Raw genomic sequence first — 19,656 nt, 5'->3', positions numbered from 1 at the left:
TACACCCGCCATGTTGCTGTCAGTTCTTGTGATTCCCTGTACACCCGCCATGTTGCTGTCAGTTCTTGTGATTCCCTGTACACCCGCCATGTTGCTGTCAGTTAGTATGATCCCTGTACACCCGCCATGTTGCTGTCAGTTCTTGTGATTCCCTGTACACCCGCCATGTTGCTGTCAGTTCTTGTGATTCCCGGTACACCCGCCATGTTACTGTCAGTTCTTCTGATTCCCTGTACACCCGCCATGTTGTTGTCAGTTCTTGTGATTCCCTGTACACCCGCCATGTTGCTGTCAGTTCTTGTGATTCCCTGTACACCCGCCATGTTGCTGTCAGTTCTTGTGATTCCCTGTACACCTGCCATGTTGCTGTCAGTTCTTGTGATTCCCTGTACACCTGCCATGTTGCTGTCAGTTAGTATGATCCCTGTACACCCGCCATATTGTTGTCAGTTCTTGTGATTCCCTGTACATACATACATACATACATACTAACATTTGTATAGCGCCGATATCCAGCTCAGCTCAGCTGCTCAAAGGCGCTTTGTTTTCCCCTCGTTCACTGGATGTCAATCTCAACGGCACATCGTATTGTCAATCTCAACTCCCTTGGGAGCATACAACTCTTGCAGCCACTAGGCGCACCGAGTTAATGGGGCATTCCCATCCTTACGAGGTACCCATTCACAGCTGGGTGGACTGGGACACATAGTCACAGTACTTTGTCCAAGTTTGCTGCACGTTGCTGTACCCGCAACTGGGTGTTTGCACGTATTCATGTGGCCACCATCTGGTCATATACCAACGGATTCGTGGGTTCTTTTAAGTGCACAGGGTTGTGTACTGTACACTAGGGGTTGTGACAACACTGAAAGAGTCTGCACACAAAGTTGACTCCAAGGTTTTTACACCCGGTCACAGGTGGGCTCGATCCCGTCACCTCACGCTCGCTGGATCACTAGCCTGGCGCTTTAGCCAGTTCGCCCACCGCGCCCCCTGTACACCCGCCATGTTGTTGTCAGTTCTTGTGATTCCCTGTACACCCGCCATGTTGTTGTTAGTTCTTGTGATTCCCTGTACCCCCGCCATGTTGCTGTCAGTTCGTGTGATCCCTGTACACCCGCCATGTTGCTGTCAGTTCTTGTGATTCCCTGTACACCCGCCATGTTGCTGTCAGTTCTTGTGATTCCCTGTACACCCGCCATGTTGCTGTCAGTTCTTGTGATTCCCTGTACACCCGCCATGTTGCTGTCAGTTAGCACGATCCCTGTACACCCGCCATGTTGCTGTCAGTTCTTGTGATTCCCTGTACACCCGCCATGTTGTTGTCAGTTCTTGTGATTCCCTGTACACCCGCCATGTTGTTGTTAGTTCTTGTGATTCCCTGTACACCCGCCATGTTGCTGTCAGTTCTTGTGATCCCTGTACACCCGCCATGTTGCTGTCAGTTCTTGTGATTCCCTGTACACCCACCATGTTGCTGTCAGTTCTTGTGATTCCCTGTACACCCGCCATGTTGCTGTCAGCCATACTGCATGTATAGATGATGTACAAGTGTTTTGTATCATCAGTGTAAGATGTGAACAATGTAGCTGTAAGATGAAGATGTCCGACCTGTGTAGAGAGTTTACTTTGTGTTACAGCGACACCGACACCCGCACGGAGAGACGCCCGGGCAGACGCCGACCTCCATGCCGCCTGCAGGGAGGGGAACCTGGCGGAGGTGAAGCGGATCCTGGACACAGGTCGGGCTGACATCAACTGTAGAGGTGTGCTCGGGATGACACCGGTGATGGAGGCAGCGCAGTGGGGACACAGGGATGTGGTGGAGTTCCTTGTGAGTCGAGGTGCTGATGTGTCACTGGTGGACGATGACGGTGACAACACCCTTCACTGGGCCTGTCGGGGAGGAGACAGGAAGACAGTGGAGTTTGTCCTGTCTCTGGACGAGCTGGACATCAACAGTAGAGGAGATGGGAGTTGGACACCGGTGATGAGGGCAGCATGGCTGAGACACAGGGATATGGTGAAGCTCCTTGTGAGTCGAGGTGCTGATGTGTCACTGGTGGACGATTACGGTGACAACACCCTTCACTGGGCCTGTGTTGGAGGAGACAGGGAGATAGTGGAGTTTGTCCTGTCTCTGGACGGGATGGACATCAACGCCAGGAACAACGACGGGAAGACAGCGGCTGACGTGGCGAGAGACGGGCGACGTCATCAACTGTCGGATCTCCTGGTGTCACGTGGTACACAGTGAAGTGAATGTAGTGTTGATGTAGACAGTGATGGAGGACAGGTCGTTACTGACACTGACGTGGTGTGTGCCGTTCACGACGTCACGTTGTTTATAATTCAGTATGAAGGTGAGAATATTTGTTGTGTTTGAGGAGAAATAAAACTTGTTGAGAACATTTTCAGACATTTTGTTGTTTATGGAACTTTACAGAAACAGGTTAGGATATTGTTGACTGTGAATATTGATGATATGTCGTCGGTACATGAACCCCGCATCTCGTTATGTAGTTCTGTTATAATTATGTGTCATAAGTTTATCATTAATCGTGAGGCAGACAACAACAAACTGTTTGTTTACATCTCGCTGCACTCTGTGACCTCAGACTGAGCCGAGGCTCGCCAACTGGCGTGGCGCCAAATGTACAGTGACGTCACATTGCTGATGACGTCACGGTGTTGTGGTCGTGACCAGCTGTTTTCTGTGCCAAGTGTTACACTGCCGCACACTGCTGGCTTGATGACAGGGTTACTGTATCACCTGTATAGAACAACACAGTCATCCGCTGTTCATTGTTCTGTGTTCAAGGGGCGGTAGGGAATCCTAATGGTTAAATCACGACAAACACCCGGGCTCGATTCCCACATGGGTACAATGAAGCCCATTTCTGGTGTCCCCTACTGTGATATTACTGGAATGTTGATAAAAGCGGCTTAAAACTAAGCTCACCCACACACTCAATCTTCAAGGATTAGCGTTTCAGTCGGTTATATAAAAATAGTTTTCTCGGGTTTTTTTTCGACTTAAGTTTTTCGGTCATATACATAAATAAACTAACCCTAGATATTTTTTTTCTCTGACGCACATTTTGATAAGGTCTGAATCTTTGTGGGAGAATTGCGTTTGAGGGGCGTTGTTTTGCTTGTTTGTTCTTTGACGCCGCACTCAGCAATATTCCGGGTATATGTTGGCGGGCTGGACCAGACAATCCAGTGACTGACATCATGAGCATCGCTCTAGGCAGTTGAGATATGATGACATGTGTCGGTATGGACTTTCAGATACAAATCATCAAAAATGCAAATTCAACTTATAAAGTTGAAACATAACGTGATGAAACAAAACCCCGCGAAATCGAAGTTTAAAAATTCGCTAATTTCACCCCAGCTTCAGGTGAAAAGTGGTTTCAACAGCTGTGCTGGACTGCGCTCATTGCGCATGCGCAGTGAATAGGTTCGCGCAGCTTGGAAGCGGGATGTCCGAATGATAAGGCTGTGAGCAGGAGTAGTCTAATCAAAACAAATAGTAAATAATCTACTCGTTACATAAAAGAACCTTGGTAGGATCTAGATCTACTCAGGTATGTGTCAACCAGTGAGGCGTTCCACGTTTCAAGACGGAAAAACTTCGCTGGCGGTGAATACTCAATGAAGGCTTTGGTGTGAGCTATTTTACTGATGTTTTGTTGATATTTCACAGGCGCGAGCTTTTTATATGTTATGACAGTAGATTACAGATTCAGCTGTTTATATAATTTCATTTGTCTATTTCACAACACGTTCTTCTTACCGAGACACTTTCTCAGTTCGATACTTAAAATCAATGTCATTATTTTGCAATGACAGAATGTCTAACTGTGATATAGATATGCCTCTGTCACAGACAAAACTCAATGTCTGTTTTATTGACACCTATGTGTCTGCCTGCCTGTCTGCTAATGACAGTATGCAACTTCGATCACTGACCACATGCAATTAGAACTTAACACCTATCAGGCTATACACAATAAACAAAACGCATTTATTTATGGCTCGTGCACCCGAGTTCGGTCTCTGTCACATTATGTATTAGAGAGGTACAGATAAGCTGCGTATCTGCGTAAATTACGCAAATATTTATGTGAAAACTCAATTCCTATTAAGTCTATTGCGTACAAGTACGCTTGAATTTTTGTAAATACTCAATAAATGTGACACGATGTGAAAACTACTTTAGACGGTAACGGCGCATTTCTAAAAGTAACCGCTTCCAGTAATTATCAACTCTACGTATATATTCAATGTATGGCAAGTTTTATATAAGATTTTCTGCGGCTGCTCATTTCGTTGCTGGGCATAACCAACACCATATCGAACATATTTATTATTCAAACATATATCTGTTATGTTGTCACAGTATTTTTCTTTTGTTGTCAAATTATTTCAGTTATGTATCCAGCTATTGGAACAATGTACTGGAGTTGCGTTTATATAAGCCACTACGTTTGTTCGCCTATCCAGGTTTCTTTGACGAAATAAAAATGTGTTTAAACCAAATATATATACTGTGCCGACAGTGATTGGAAATGGGCATCCCATAGCTGATAATCGGATTGCAGAATGTTTAGATAGTAAATACATCTACTGTGCCGACAGTGATTGGAAAGGGCATCCCAATTTAGCGTGAAAACATCGCAACCTTTGATGTTTTAAGTACATTTACTCAACTGAAATCAAATTCAAATGCCACATCTGTGACATCAGCCACTGGAGTTGTGACACATGAACACTGAGTAAAATTGGGTGGTGTAAAGTAAATATAAAAATAAATTTTCCCTAATTGTGTTACTGTAAAGTGTAGAAGATACTGGGATAAGTTTAAGGCTTAAGTTTGTCGGATACAAACATCTGACATAAATATGCACGGATTTTGAGAATGATTCATATGTTGATATAATCTTGCTAATGTTATAATGATATGAAATAAAACATAAGTCAACGTCATACTTTGTTTTATATAAGGTGCCGTTTTAGCCCAGAAATCAGTAGCCGTTTTCACCAATATGGTGCCGTTTTCGCCAAACAAATTTAATGCCGTTCTGCTGTCGTGCAGTTTTAGCTATAACCCCAGGCAGATATGATACTTGTAGACATGACTTGTTATTGCAAAATGTTATACACAAAAAATGAGCATGTATTTACAAAACCCAACATCTCTATATACCCACACACATTTGAGCCGTGAGACGCATCATTCAGAATACGACTGTTTGTATACATCATCTATACTGTGTGACACAGGCAAAACAACATGTTTCAACATGAATGTACTGAAACCTCCTGTCACAGCGAGTGGAATGTCTGTATGTACTGAAACCTCCTGTCACGGCGAGTGGAATGTCTGAATGTACTGAAACCTCCTGTCACGGCGTGTCGAATGTCTGAATGTACTGAAACCTCCTGTCACGGCGAGTGGAATGTCTGTATGTACTGAACCCTCCTGTCACGGCGAGTGGAATGTCTGTATGTACTGAAACCTCCTGTCACGGCGAGTGGAATGTCTGAATATACTGAATCCTCCCGTCACGGCGAGTGGAATGTCTGAATGTACTGAAACTTCCTGTCACAGAGAGTGGAATGTCTGTATGTACTGAAACCTCCTGTCACGGCGAGTGGAATGTCTGAATGTACTGAAACCTCCTGTCACAGCGAGTGGAATGTCTGTATGTACTGAAACCTCCTGTCACGGCGAGTGGAATGTCTGAATGTACTGAAACCTCCTGTCACGGCGAGTGAAATGTTTGTATGTACTGAAACCTTCCGTCACGGCGTGTCAAATGTCTGAAAGTACTGAAACCTCCTGTCACGGTGAGTGGAATGTCTGAATGTACTGAAACCTCCTGTCACGGCGAGTGAAATGTCTGAATGTACTGAAACCTCCTGTCACGGCGAGTGGAATGTCTGAATGTACTGAAACCTCCTGTCACGGTTTGTGGAATGTCTGAATGTACTGAAACCTCCTGTCACAGCGAGTGGAATGTCTGAATGTACTGAAACCTCCTGTCACGGCGAGTGGAATGTCTGTATGTACTGAAACCTCCCGTCACAGCGAGTGGAATGTCTGAATGTACTGAAACCTCCTGTCACGGCGAGTGGAATGTCTCAATGTACTGAAACCTCCTGTCACGGCGAGTGGAATGTCTGAATATACTGAATCCTCCCGTCACGGCGAGTGGAATGTCTGAATGTACTGAAACTTCCTGTCACAGAGAGTGGAATGTCTGTATGTACTGAAACCTCCTGTCACGGCGAGTGGAATGTCTGAATGTACTGAAACCTCCTGTCACAGTGAGTGGAATGTCTGTATGTACTGAAACCTCCTGTCACGGCGAGTGGAATGTCTGAATGTACTGAAACCTCCTGTCACGGCGAGTGAAATGTTTGTATGTACTGAAACCTTCCGTCACGGCGTGTCGAATGTCTGAAAGTACTGAAACCTCCTGTCACGGTGAGTGGAATGTCTGAATGTACTGAAACCTCCTGTCACGGCGAGTGAAATGTCTGTATGTACTGAAACCTCCTGTCACGGCGAGTGGAATGTCTGAATGTACTGAAACCTCCTGTCACGGTTTGTGGAATGTCTGTATGTACTGAAACCTCCTGTCACAGCGAGTGGAATGTCTGAATGTACTGAAACCTCCTGTCACGGCGAGTGGAATGTCTGAATGTACTGAAACCTCCTGTCACGACGAGTGAAATGTCTGAATGTACTGAGACCTCCTGTCACGGCGAGTAGAATGTCTGAATATACTGAAACCTCCTGTCACGGCGAGTGAAATATCTATATGTACTGAAACCTCCTGTCACGGTGAGTGAAATGTTTGAATGTACTGAAACCTCCTGTCACGGCGAGTGGAATGTCTGAATGTACTGAAACCTCCTGTCACGGTGAGTGGAATGTCTGAATGTACTGAAACCTCCTGTCACGGCGAGTGAAATGTCTGTATGTACTGAAACCTCCTGCCACGGCGAGTGGAATGTCTGTATGTACTGAAACCTCCTGTCACGGCGAGTGGAATGTCTGAATGTACTGAAACCTCCTGTCACAGCGAGTGGAATGTCTGAATGTACTGAAACCTCCTGTCACGGCGAGTGGAATGTCTGTATGTACTGAAACCTCCTGTCACGGCGTGTCGAATGTCTGAAAGTACTGAAACCTCCTGTCACGGCGAGTGGAATGTCTGAATATACTGAAACCTCCTCTCACGGCGAGTGGAATGTCTGAATGTACTGAAACCTCCTGTCACGGCGAGTGGAATGTCTGTATGTACTGAAACCTCCTGTCAGGGCGAGTGGAATGTCTGAATGTACTGAAACCTCCTGTCACGACGAGTGAAATATCTGAATGTACTGAAACCTCCTGTCACGGCGAGTGAAGTGTCTGTATGTACTGAAACCTCCCGTCACGGCGAGTTGAATGTCTGTATGTACTGAAACCTCCTGTCACGCCGAGTGGAATGTCTGAATGTAATGAAACCTCCTGTCACGGCGAGTGGAATGTCTGTATGTACTGAAACCTCCTGTCACAGCGAGTGGAATATCTGAATGTACTGAAACCTCCTGTCACAGCGAGTGGAATGTCTGACTGTACTGAAACCTCCCGTCACAGCGAGTGGAATGTCTGAATGTACTGAAACCTCCTGTCACGGCGAGTGGAATGTCTGAATGTACTGAAACCTCCTGTCACGGCAAGTGGACTGTCTGAATGTACTGAAACCTCCTGTCACGGCGAGTGGACTGTCTGAATGTACTGAAACCTCCTGTCACGGCGAGTGGACTGTCTGAATGTACTGAAACCTCCTGTCACGGCAAGTGGACTGTCTGAATGTACTGAAACCTCCCGTCAAGGCAAGTGGACTGTCTGAATGTACTGAAACCTCCTGTCACGGCGAGTGGAATATCTGAATGTACTGAAACCTCCCGTCACAGCGAGTGGAATGTCTGAATGTACTGAAACCTCCTGTCACGGCGAGTGGAATGTCTGAATGTACTGAAACCTCCTGTCACGGCGAGTGGAATGTCTGTATGTACTGAAACCTCCTGTCAAGGCAAGTGGAATGTCTGAATGTACTGAAACCTCCTGTCACGGCAAGTGGACTGTCTGAATGTACTGAAACCTCCTGTCACGGCGAGTGGAATGTCTGAATGTACTGAAACCTCCTGTCACGGCGAGTGGAATGTCTGAATGTACTGAAACCTCCTGTCACAGCGAGTGGAATGTCTGAATGTACTGAAACCTCCTGTCACGGCGAGTGGAATGTCTGAATGTACTGAAACCTCCTGTCACGGCAAGTGGACTGTCTGAATGTACTGAAACCTCCTGTCACGGCAAGTGGACTGTCTGAATGTACTGAAACCTCCTGTCACGGCAAGTGGACTTTCTGAATGTACTGAAACCTCCTGTCACGGCAAGTGGACTGTCTGAATGTCCTGAAATCTCCTGTCACGGCGAGTGGAATGTCTGTATGTACTGAAACCTCCCGTCACAGCGAGTGGACTGTCTGAATGGACTGAAACCTCCTGTCACGGCAAGTGGAATGTCTGTATGTACTGAAACCTCCTGTCACGGCAAGTGGAATGTCTGAATGTACTGAAACCTCCTGTCACGGCGAGTAGACTGTCTGTATGTACTGAAACCTCCTGTCACGGCAAGTGGAATGTCTGAATGTACTGAAACCTCCTGTCACGGCGAGTGGACTGTGTGAATGTACTGAAACCTCCTGTCACGGCAAGTGGACTGTCTGAATGTACTGAAACCTCCTGTCACGGCGAGTGGAATGTCTGTATGTACTGAAACCTCCTGTCACGGCGAGTGGAATGTTTTGGGGATGTGTTAGCTACAGTGGTATAGGTGAACTGGTTCCAGGTGAAGGACATTTCTACTCAGCAAAGTACATTGATACAAATTTGTGGCCTGTTGTAGCCATGAAATTTGCGGACAACCCCCTGGATATTTCAGGACGACAATGCGCCTGTACACCGGTCTCGGGAGAAACCAATAATAATATCCCATGAATGGACTGGCCTGCACAATCCCTAGTCATTAGCATCATAGAAAATATGTGGAGATGTGTTAAAATTAAACCCCAGAATGCCTATGAAAACATCAACTCCCGTGATGATTTGATAGCTGCGGTACAGCGGATCTGGACCACTCTCCCACACGTCTATATTCGAAGATTATACCAATCAGTCCCTAAAAGAATCCCAAGTGTCATAATCCAGAAGGGTTATTTTACAAAATATTAACAAGTTTTGGTAAGTCAATACATGTATTCTTCTTGTTTAACGTTATTTATGGAGCGCTATTGATTCAACGCCGGTGACGTCAAACATGTTTGTTGCAATACTTTTGCCACGTCACTGTAGCTGTAAGATGAAGATGTCCGACCTGTGTTCCGAGTTTACATTGTGTTACAGCGACACCAACGTAGAGACACCCGGGAAGACGCCGACCTCCTTGACGCCAACAAGGAGGGGAACCTTGGGGGAGGTGAAGTTCTTCCTGGACACAGGTCGGACTGACGTCAACTCTAGAAGAGTGTTCGGGGGGACACCGGTGATGGCGGTAGCACGGTGGGGTCACAGAGATGTGGTGGAGCTCCTTGTGGGTAGAGGGGCTGATGTGTCACTGGTGGACGATGACGGTAGCAACATCTTTCACTAGTGAGGGGAGGAGACAGGGAGAGAGTGGAGTTTTGTCCTGTCTCAGAAAGTGGTAGACATCAACTCTAGGAACAAAAGGGGCAGAGGGGCCGACGTGGCGAGACGCAAGGAACTCCTGGAGTCACGTGGTTTTCCCTGAAGCCAATGTAGTGTTAACGTCGATGTAGACGGTGATGGAGGACATGTCGTTACTGACACTGACGTGGTGTGTCATTCCTCGTCGTCGCGTTATTTATACTTCAGTGTCAAGGTGAGAATATTTGTTTAGGAGAAGTAAAACGTCCTCAAACATTTAAAAACAATTTTGTCATTTGTTGTTTTTTTACCTTCGCATAATCAGGTGACATTATTTTTCACTGAGTGTAAATATTGATGATATACGGACGATATGTGAACTCCACATGTATATCTCTGTTTAATTAGGTGTCATAAGTTAATAATTAAATATGAAACAGACAACAACAAACTGTTTGTGTGCATTATTTGGGGGGGGGGCATTTATATGTTTTAAAGAACCTGGTCTAGAAGTTTAACTTAAGCTTCAGCTGGTATATCGATGATTTGATATCGTTCAATAGCCATCAAATAGCCAACTGACTTCCACTGAATTACCCACCTGAATTTGCAATGAAGGAGCCACGTGAGACCGCCTCAACTGTTTCATGTTTAGATCTATCAATAAAAATTAGAGTGACAAAAATCCCTAAAGGGATGATTTCAGCTTCCCAATAGTCAACTTTAAGTTCATGTCGAACAATATTCCAACAGCTCCAGCCTCTGATGTTTACATTTCACAACATTTGAGGTACAATTTGTCGTAACTGGCGATTGGGTGTTAGTAAACCCTACCACAGTTACCTATTAATTATGGTCGTTCCACATTGTCGGGGAGATGGTAGCTCTGGCGCTCCACTCGCTTGGTCCGTTGCAGGACGCTAAGTCAAGGAGTGAGGGTTCTGACGACCGTGACTCCTAATTAACCACATAACAGTCATGTACTGGCACACATACATTCAAAGAGAAACGCAACAACAAGTTTATACTCACATAGTTTTTACTCAGTCTCAGTCCATCTCTACAACTTCAACATCAGACAAGGCAGGTTCGTACCACACGAGGCAACTGAGTGGCGTGGACTGGCTTCCGTCACTACAAAAGCGCGCACCACTCACTCAGTGCCCAACCTATCTTTTTATATGGTTCGAGCCTGGCCTGATCTTGATCACATGTTTCAACTAATCATTTTGATTCGGTTAGCCTGTATCCGACCTTGCACTCATGAATATTACGATTGGAAAAGTACCGGTAAAATCATTCGGTTACTCATCCCTTTTGTTTGTTTCAATATAAGATTAATCTGTTATGTCTTTCACAACAAATGTGTTCTGTCTCTCTTTCCATAGCCTACGGCTAAACGCCATTGTATGGAAACTTTCCGTCTCCATACCATGCCTAACCGTTATGACTCATGAACAAACTGCAAATCTAAATGCGAATCTGATATAATTCTCTCATGGTTTTGGGGATGAATTTTTACCTTATAACATCCTCCGCCTGTGGACAAGAGCTGCCCACAGCTCGGATACATTAAACATGAGCACAGGTCAGATATGTTAAAGTTAAACACATTGAACACCATCGAAGCAAAACAGGATCGGTAATTTCTGAGAGGAAATGATAACCCATTTCAAACTTTCGAAATATTCGGAAAAACTCGAGGACACTGTACCTTAAAAAAACGAGCATGCCAAGGAATAAGAGAATGATCCTATGTTACTTCGGGGAACCACAAAGCATATACATCATATATATTATAAGATGAAAACACAACAATGAATTAAAGTCAATATTAAATGTGAAAAAAGTTCATAAGTCTCTGGTCCCATCGAATAAACTGGCACACGTGTACTGGAAAAGTCATATTCTGATTGTCACTGGATATACACTGAACGCTGTTCACTCTGTGCGAGGCCACAACAAAATTAATGTCTGAACACAGGGCCGTGTATCACACAGCATAGTTCTTGGCTTGGTCATCAAAGTGAGGAGACGAAATGTTCTGCACACTGCGAGAGTGAGCTCTGTATTTTCACTGATGATGTACCCTGTTGCTTTCACAACTTGGAGGGGGGGACATCGTAGAGGTCTTGCAGTGTCTATCGTCAATACTGCGCCTTCATGGGCGGTGTTCAGCGTCGCAACCCTTGTGATAGCGTTCGCCGGTAACAGCAAGTGTGGAGCCAGATAATCGATGTGGCGTGGACCAGACGACAGCAAGGGAGGAGCTAATCTGTTCTCCCGTCTGAATGGAGGTCCGGCCATTAATCTACAACACTTGAAACGAGTGTTAAACCACGGCGAATATAATTAGTATTATAATATACATTAGATACGACAGCAATACATGTTAAAACATGACGCTCAAATAAATGGCAACCTGTGTACAGATCACAGTAGACAATTACAGCATTCTTGACTGCCGACTGCGTGCCGAAAACAATTTGAGTCCATTATGTTGCATGAATATTCTCTGATACCTATGTAACATGGCATCAATAAATAGGAATCAAATGTTATTTTAACCATGGACGACATCTGTAATACCTGTAATAGGTTAAATAGGTGCAAGTTACTCACAACATTCAGTAAATGCTTTGCAGTTTAAAACAACAGGAACGAACAACATAGATAAATATGGGATGGACTGAAAGTATACATTGAGAACACGGATAAGAACATTTCCTAACAAGTAACATTGAAGAGAATCCACAGTAGAATTATGTAATATAAATAACTTCCATCTATCCGTAATGTATGAGACATCAATTCCGAATACAGGTATTGTCTCTATAGAAAAGTTATACAATATTGTCGTAAGAATGAATATTAATATATGACTGAACATTCACTTTGTGACTTGGTAATTATATAGGAGGGAAGAGCACGATGATCTCTACTGTTAAAACATTTAACAAAATATTACTATAACTTTAAAACATGGAGTATTTATCGAAAACTATCGCTTTTCCAATTCTAAACCATTGTGTAGACTCAAATGGTCAATGTACCAAATGACAAGTGTTCTAACACTGAAAAATGACTGGTCGTTAAAAGTTTGTTGAACTCCATTATCAAGATTAGGTGCTGATTTCGTCTTCTGCACAATGCATTTACACGGTGACAGTCAACCATTATAAGACAACGGTTGAATTCGTCATCGACACAAATACACTTTGCTGCGACCGTTATATCTGGCATTTGGCGGAGAACAAAAGCTTTCTATTGCTAATAGGATAACCGGGGTCTGCCGTCTGATTTAAGGGTACGGTTGTAATGCCATAATGTTGTAAAACCATAAAAAAAAACTTGCTATAGTTGGAAGGAATTGTTTGAATTGAAACGCTTTTCACCAACTGATAACACTTGTTCCAGACATATATATATATGTAGATGGGGTTTGAATTGGGGCTATCGAACAGTAAATAATATGTAATGAAAACTCGTTGAATACGAAAGTTAGTCAAAAATTTGCAGCTGACAACGTGAGGTCACGGGTTCAGAGATAAAATTGTGACAGAACAATCTCATGACAAGAATTCGTCAAATGTAAAACTAAGGTCGTAACCGGTCGATTGAACTTTTTCACTTTGCCAAGAAGTAAAATAAACACCAGAAATACTGTCGATATGAGGAAAACATCCATTGAAATAGTTGATTTAATCAAAGACATAAAAGATGGCTGGGGATAGTTCGGAGGGGTGGTTGTGTGGTATGCTTTCCAATCTGTCAAACCATTACTCGGGGAACCTGCTGTAAGTAACGTTAAAGCCAAAAATAGGCGTCTAACTTTTAACCATAAATACATAACCAGTATAAATAGAAATAAGGACAAACCTGCGGCAAAACTAGCCGTTAAATGATAGGGCTTGGTTAAGGACCCATCCAAAGCAGACGATGGAAGGGAATCCATCCAATTATGTTCAATTAAATTATCCGAAATAATTTGTGCCTTTTTCATACGCTTGGAAATAAGGCATAAATCAACTTGAAATTTCTTGTCCTTTTTCCGAATGTCATCGAAAACTTTATCATCGATTAATAAATGTGGGATTTTGAACGCAGAATCTTCTAAAAGAGGCTGTAAAGTTTCGAAAGGTTTCAGTGCGGATGAATTGAAAAATTCCGATAAGAGTAGAAGATTGGGTGGATACAATTTTGAAGATGTTGACTTTATTTCACAGTGATGAATTCTCATGTCTATGTCGAATTCATCCAGTTTCAACGCACAGTGGCAAGGAATTTTAAATATACAAATCTGACAAGCTGGACGCTTCTCAATGCGACCATTGCAAGTTAATATAATAGTTTTTATGCCACTGAGCAAAACAAGGCCTGGTTCGATTTCGAGAGCCATCGAACGAAGCCCGTTCAATTTAAATTTAACATCACACAAGGATTTAATTCCTGGTGCGTCCTGATTAAACAGAGCAAGTGCGCAGGTGAGAACAGTGTTTGGTTTGGGGCTAAGAAAATTGGGCAATGTTTTCGTGTTCACCAAAACATGTTTGAAAATCCCTGGTAGAAAATTCAATATACTGATCTTTCGCTTCCGAAACTGCCAAATAATCAGGTAAATTCATGAGCTGAAAAACATGTATAAACTTGATTGAGTAATTGGTAAGCCAAATGAATTGATTCGATATACATCGAGGAGAGTTGAATGAGTTTGGATAGGGACAATGAGCGAAATTAAAATTGAATCTCCAGTTCTAGAACAATGAACAGTGCGTTCCCAATAATAATAGCCTGGATCCTTGTGAGCAACGTGAAACAACGGATATTCTGTGTTGAGACGTTTTTGAATCATATGTAGAGCTTTCTTTACTTCCGTGACTGGGAGCAAAGATGGACTCAAACGTTGGTTAACTAATTGCTGTATTCCAAGATACATTTCATCAATTTCCTGTGGAATAGTCGTCAAAAATGTCAGACGATCTAGCAAAATTTTCATAGAAATGAAAATACTTTTTTCTACATCTTGTACCTGTTCAGCGACCTGAGAAATGTCCCTATGATTCGTTTCAATACCTGTAAGAGCGGAAGAAATACTGTCATTGGTTTTAGCTATAAATGACGACATTTGACGAACTTGCACTTGTACAACGCGATAAGTATTAGTTACATGCATTGATAATTGTTTGACATACTGCGCCAGCCGTTCTACATCTTCGACTGTAGCAGTACCAACAATTGAACGACTAATGGATCCGATAAATGGAAGAATTGCCCGTCTCGTGCGTGAATCCTTTTGAAAAGTGTTAATATGCGGAATTAATATTTTAATGTCCTTACTGACATTCGTCCAATACACGAGCAATTCTTGTTCCGCTTTCTTTATATATCCATCTATAGCATTCACAGAATAACAATGTTACGCGTGCGTTTTACAAAACTGTTGGTAATGTGGTTTATTACCCATTTCAGACAAATCTATTTATTTTGTGAAATGTCGATACGTGACGTATGGATAAATACAACTCCCCATGGAAGTCGAAATTCTGTATGGACAGAATTAACTTGATTCTGGATGCTGACAAGCGCTATCAGCGTGAACAAGACCCAAACTGGTCGAAGGAAACTCCTGGATTCTAAAATTCAAAGAACGTGATTATGAACATAAATAGAAACTTGAAATGAAATCATATACTTCATCAATATTCTTATGAAAAGTTTCCGTCCATGTAAAACTGCATTCATATGACGTCTTCTCCTGTCAATTGAAACTGACTGTATTAAACATATGATAACAATTGTCACATGCAGGTAATGGTAGTTTCACACTAGTATTCGTGCGAATAAACAACATTCAACAATAGTAGTAAATTCTCATCAACCTGTTTCATCAGAAGATTTCTCACCACGGAACATATATGTATCGGTACGGTATAACCATTGAACACTGAATTCTCTTGACTTCCTTTCGAGTCATGTAACTGTAATTCATTGTTCGTCATCGTATTTCATTGAATACCATTGTATTTGTATGTATGTCGTATCATCATCGTCAGATCTCTTTGGATCGTAGTTCATTTCTTTTTCTCGTATATACACGCATAGCGAAACGCTTTGTAATGGTCCGCGAATATGTACAACGTCCCTTTTGGACAGCGCGACCTGTAACCTTCCCGTAGAAGTAGTATGAATATGTATAACCTGACCCAAACATTTTGGTCAGTAACCCGGGAATGTATTCTTCAAGTAGTAGTACGCAACGTGACCCAAACCTTCGCAGCGTTTGGTCACTAACCCGTGAATATGAATACATTTTTCAATATCAACCAACACGTGACTGTATGCAGTCGAAGTATTCTGAATATATTCAACAAGACATTTGACAAGAAACAATACACAGTTCAACATATATGCACACTTCTATTTCCTTGTAACCTGGTGACAATTGAATCATGTAACATCGTAAAGAAGGATCTATAGCATGGGCTAGCACCATGCGTATAGCATCATATAGTAATAATCCTGAAATAAAACACATGCAAAAATCAATTTGTGGGTGATCAGTCCTCAGCATGATATTTGCAGTGTCGTAACTAAAAAGGTAACGAATTATAACAATTTGTCAAAAACAATATTTCAAATATTTTGTTAAAAATTCTAACGCTTTCGTTTCTCATTTAACGACTTCAGTATCATATAATCATAGGTCTCCTTCAGGGATTTTGGATTCGTGATTATCTGTAACCACATGCAAAGTGCAGTTACCTCATGTAAAGTGCAGTTCTCCTAGTAAATCCTGTAGTATTTCTTTCCACTGAGTATTCTACGCGCTCGCATCCATTTTGCTATGCAAAGTATTCCTGTATATCCAAGGTGACTTTTTATGCCTGTCAGATGTTAACGCCTGGGAAATGGGGGTTATGATGTCTGTATCCGTACCAGATTTATCCAATTTATTAATTTGATTGTAATGACCGACAACTGGAAATGGGTTAGTTGGCCTGTGTCTGCGGTTGACAAACCGCCTAAGCCGTTTAGCATGACCAGGAACTTTCAGTCGTTTACGATTGTCATAACGTGGTCGTTTGCACGTACACGGTGGCAATTGATTGGACTCGTCAAATTGTCTGTTTGATGTGGAGTAATCTCCTGTCGGGACAGCGGTTACCCTAAGTGAGCTGTCATCATACAAGTCTGATGACAAATCTGTTGCGATTGGAATCGATATTTGGTTGTTGTTATCCGACTGGGGAAGACCACTGTCTGAATTCGGTGAACATTCTGAATACGGAAAGCTTGACAGAATCTCTGTGGGATGCCAGTGTTTGCCCGGTCGATACTGAACTGTAAAACCTAGGCAGTGTTCCTTATTTGATGGGGGAGCAATTGTGACATTTTGCCGCGAGCGAGCAGGAATTTGTTCTGACTTCGTGGGGATTGATTGTTTACCAGCAACAGGTGGTAATAAAGTACCATTCGCCCTCATTGGAACAACTGTTGAACCATTTTGAATAGCCAAAGTATAAGATTGAAAATTCATGACAGTCTTTTGACTTATCAAGAAATCTAATCCTAAAATCATGGGAGACTCAAAATTTGCAACAACTAGAAAACATTGTTCTGTTTGAAAATCACCAATAGTGATGGGAAGTACAATTTGTCCTAATACTGGCATTATATTTTGACTTATCCCTTGAATAGATGGCACATCTGACTTTTGAATAGGGATTTTTTTCCATAGGCCTGAACCATTGAAAACTTCTAGGCTTAAAACACTAGAACCAGCGCCTGAATCTACAATTGTTGGAACTAACTTTTCTCCCAAAACAACATGAATTGTATTAAGCCTGTTGTCGCTTTCAAATGTAGTCTGCGAAACTTTAGATTTCGGCTGTTTGTAACGAGGAGAATTACAAACTTGTGATTTTAAATAAGTATGGTCGAACGTTTGTTCAGCACAATGGGAAAATTTCCTGCGTGGTCTTGACTGTAATTGCTATCTGCTAGTTGGGTTACCTGACTGGTACCTAGCCCTGCATACTCGTTGAAAATGTCCTATCTTGTGACAAAAATGACACTGAACATTCCGTGCGGGACAGAAATCAGAATGAGAAAAATCATACTCACCACCGCATCTGTAACACTGCCTTCCACGGGCCATGTTGTGTCCTTGAATTGGGTCTGTCCATTGAGGAGTGGGCTGCCACGGTCGATCTGTATACCTGGATTGTCTGGGGAACTGGGGACGTTGATTCTGTCGGGACTCATAAGTATTGATCTGTGACGATACCGGAGCGAGTTTTGCCGAAAGTTCAGCAATCTGTAATCTCAGCGTATCTATTGCTAGCATAACGTTTGTACTGTCTTCAGACTGGGGAATGACCGATCTAGCCAGTCGCGCAAATGAGACTGCCTCGTTTAGCACAGTTGGTTGTTTCATTAACACATGTCGCCTGGTATTGTCATCTAATCCCCGAACAAAAGCGTCCATTAAATCTGTGTCTGATTTTCCTAACAAGCTAGCCGTTTCGGTCAAGTCTGCCAAATAAGTATCTATAGCTTCCTTAGGGGAAAGCTTTCGACTCACAAAAGTTTCCAAAAGGGCCCAACGGTCAGTCGGATGGACATACTTGTCCTTGAACAATTTCTCAATCTCATCAAAACGGACTATTTCTTCCTCTGCCGATTCTATCAGATCTTTGTACCATAGATACGCCGCGTCCTTTAAAAACAGTGGGAAAACTTCAATTTTCTGTGCATCAGTCCACCTTTTAAAGTTACCAAAATGAGTGAAACGGTCAAGCCACTCGGCAGCATGAGACGTGTCCCTACCTGTGAAATGTTCTGGCATTAAAGTGGAGTCACCCATATTGAAGTCAGGGGCAGAATAAGAACTATTGACAGATGATGACAAATCTAAAGAGGACAGATCAGGGAGACCGGCCTGGTGCTGAAGTTCGTTACTGAAAAGTGACAAGTCTAAATCCTCCAGGGAAAGAGATAGAAAGAGGTCTCGAGGAGCAGATAGAGGCTGAAACGGTGGTTGTATTATGCCAAGTCGGACTGGATTAGTAAAAATGTTAGACGTAATGGGACGAGATTGGACCAGACTGTCATAGGACGTAGATGAATCTGAATCATTTCCACGAGGCATTACAAAAATTCCAAATATCCTGAAGGAAAACTGCAGATAACATATCCCAGCCGTGAAAAAGGAACCTACCGTCAAACGTCAATGCAAGGGAACAAAAGGGTAGGAACGACCATAAGAAAAACAGCTAAAGGGATCGTCTTAAACATTTTGTTCAAGAAGAACCCGCAATCTCCACCATGTCGTAACTGGCGATTGGGTGTTAGTAAACCCTACCACAGTTACCTATTAATTATGGTCGTTCCACATTGTCGGGGAGATGGTAGCTCTGGCGCTCCACTCGCATGGTCCGTTGCAGGACGCTAAGTCAAGGAGTGAGGGTTCTGACGACCGTGACTCCTAATTAACCACATAACAGTCATGTACTGGCACACATACATTCAAAGATAAACGCAACAACAAGTTTATACTCACATAGTTTTTACTCAGTCTCAGTCCATCTCTACAACTTCAACATCAGACAAGGCAGGTTCGTACCACACGAGGCAACTGAGTGGCGTGGACTGGCTTCCGTCACTACAAAAGCGCGCACCACTCACTCAGTGCCCAACCTATCTTTTTATATGGTTCGAGCCTGGCCTGATCTTGATCACATGTTTCAACTAATCATTTTGATTCGGTTAGCCTGTATCCGACCTTGCACTCATGAATATTACGATTGGAAAAGTACCGGTAAAAATCATTCGGTTACTCATCCCTTTTGTTTGTTTCAATATAAGATTAATCTGTTATGTCTTTCACAACAAATGTGTTCTGTCTCTCTTTCCATAGCCTAC

At 42.9% G+C, this 19,656-nt stretch overlaps 3 protein-coding genes across 3 annotated transcripts in view; 2 read left to right on the top strand and 1 right to left on the bottom strand.

Moving 5' to 3' along the window:
* Positions 1–2,411, top strand: part of LOC124269370 — a 39,934-nt gene extending 37,523 nt beyond the window's left edge. Inside the window, exon 12 of the mRNA XM_046704387.1 lies at positions 1,641–2,411. Within this exon, the coding sequence (XP_046560343.1) occupies positions 1,641–2,257 (617 nt within the window). The 3' untranslated portion in view covers positions 2,258–2,411. The remainder of the gene's footprint in view (positions 1–1,640) is intronic.
* Positions 2,412–9,427: 7,016 nt separating this feature from the next.
* LOC124269368 (ankyrin repeat domain-containing protein 29-like) lies at positions 9,428–9,718 on the top strand. Its single transcript, XM_046704385.1, has one exon. The coding sequence runs from the start codon at positions 9,428–9,430 to the stop codon at positions 9,716–9,718; it is 291 nt and encodes a 96-aa protein (XP_046560341.1).
* A 1,864-nt stretch (positions 9,719–11,582) lies between these two features.
* LOC124269371 lies at positions 11,583–19,147 on the bottom strand. The gene is made up of 2 exons (XM_046704388.1): positions 16,495–19,147; positions 11,583–12,043 (listed from the first exon to the last, which is right to left on the bottom strand). Exon 1 carries the CDS (start codon positions 18,881–18,883, stop codon positions 17,726–17,728), a length of 1,158 nt encoding a protein of 385 aa, XP_046560344.1. The 5' UTR covers positions 18,884–19,147; the 3' UTR covers positions 11,583–12,043; positions 16,495–17,725.
* Positions 19,148–19,656: the final 509 nt, after the last annotated feature.

The sequence above is a fragment of the Haliotis rubra genome, unplaced genomic scaffold, assembly GCF_003918875.1.
Source record: "Haliotis rubra isolate DU_JTF1 unplaced genomic scaffold, ASM391887v1 Scf1442, whole genome shotgun sequence".
Taxonomy (NCBI): domain Eukaryota; kingdom Metazoa; phylum Mollusca; class Gastropoda; order Lepetellida; family Haliotidae; genus Haliotis; species Haliotis rubra.
Note: the sequence above shows the minus strand (reverse complement) of the source record. Positions and strands in the feature narration are given on the sequence as shown.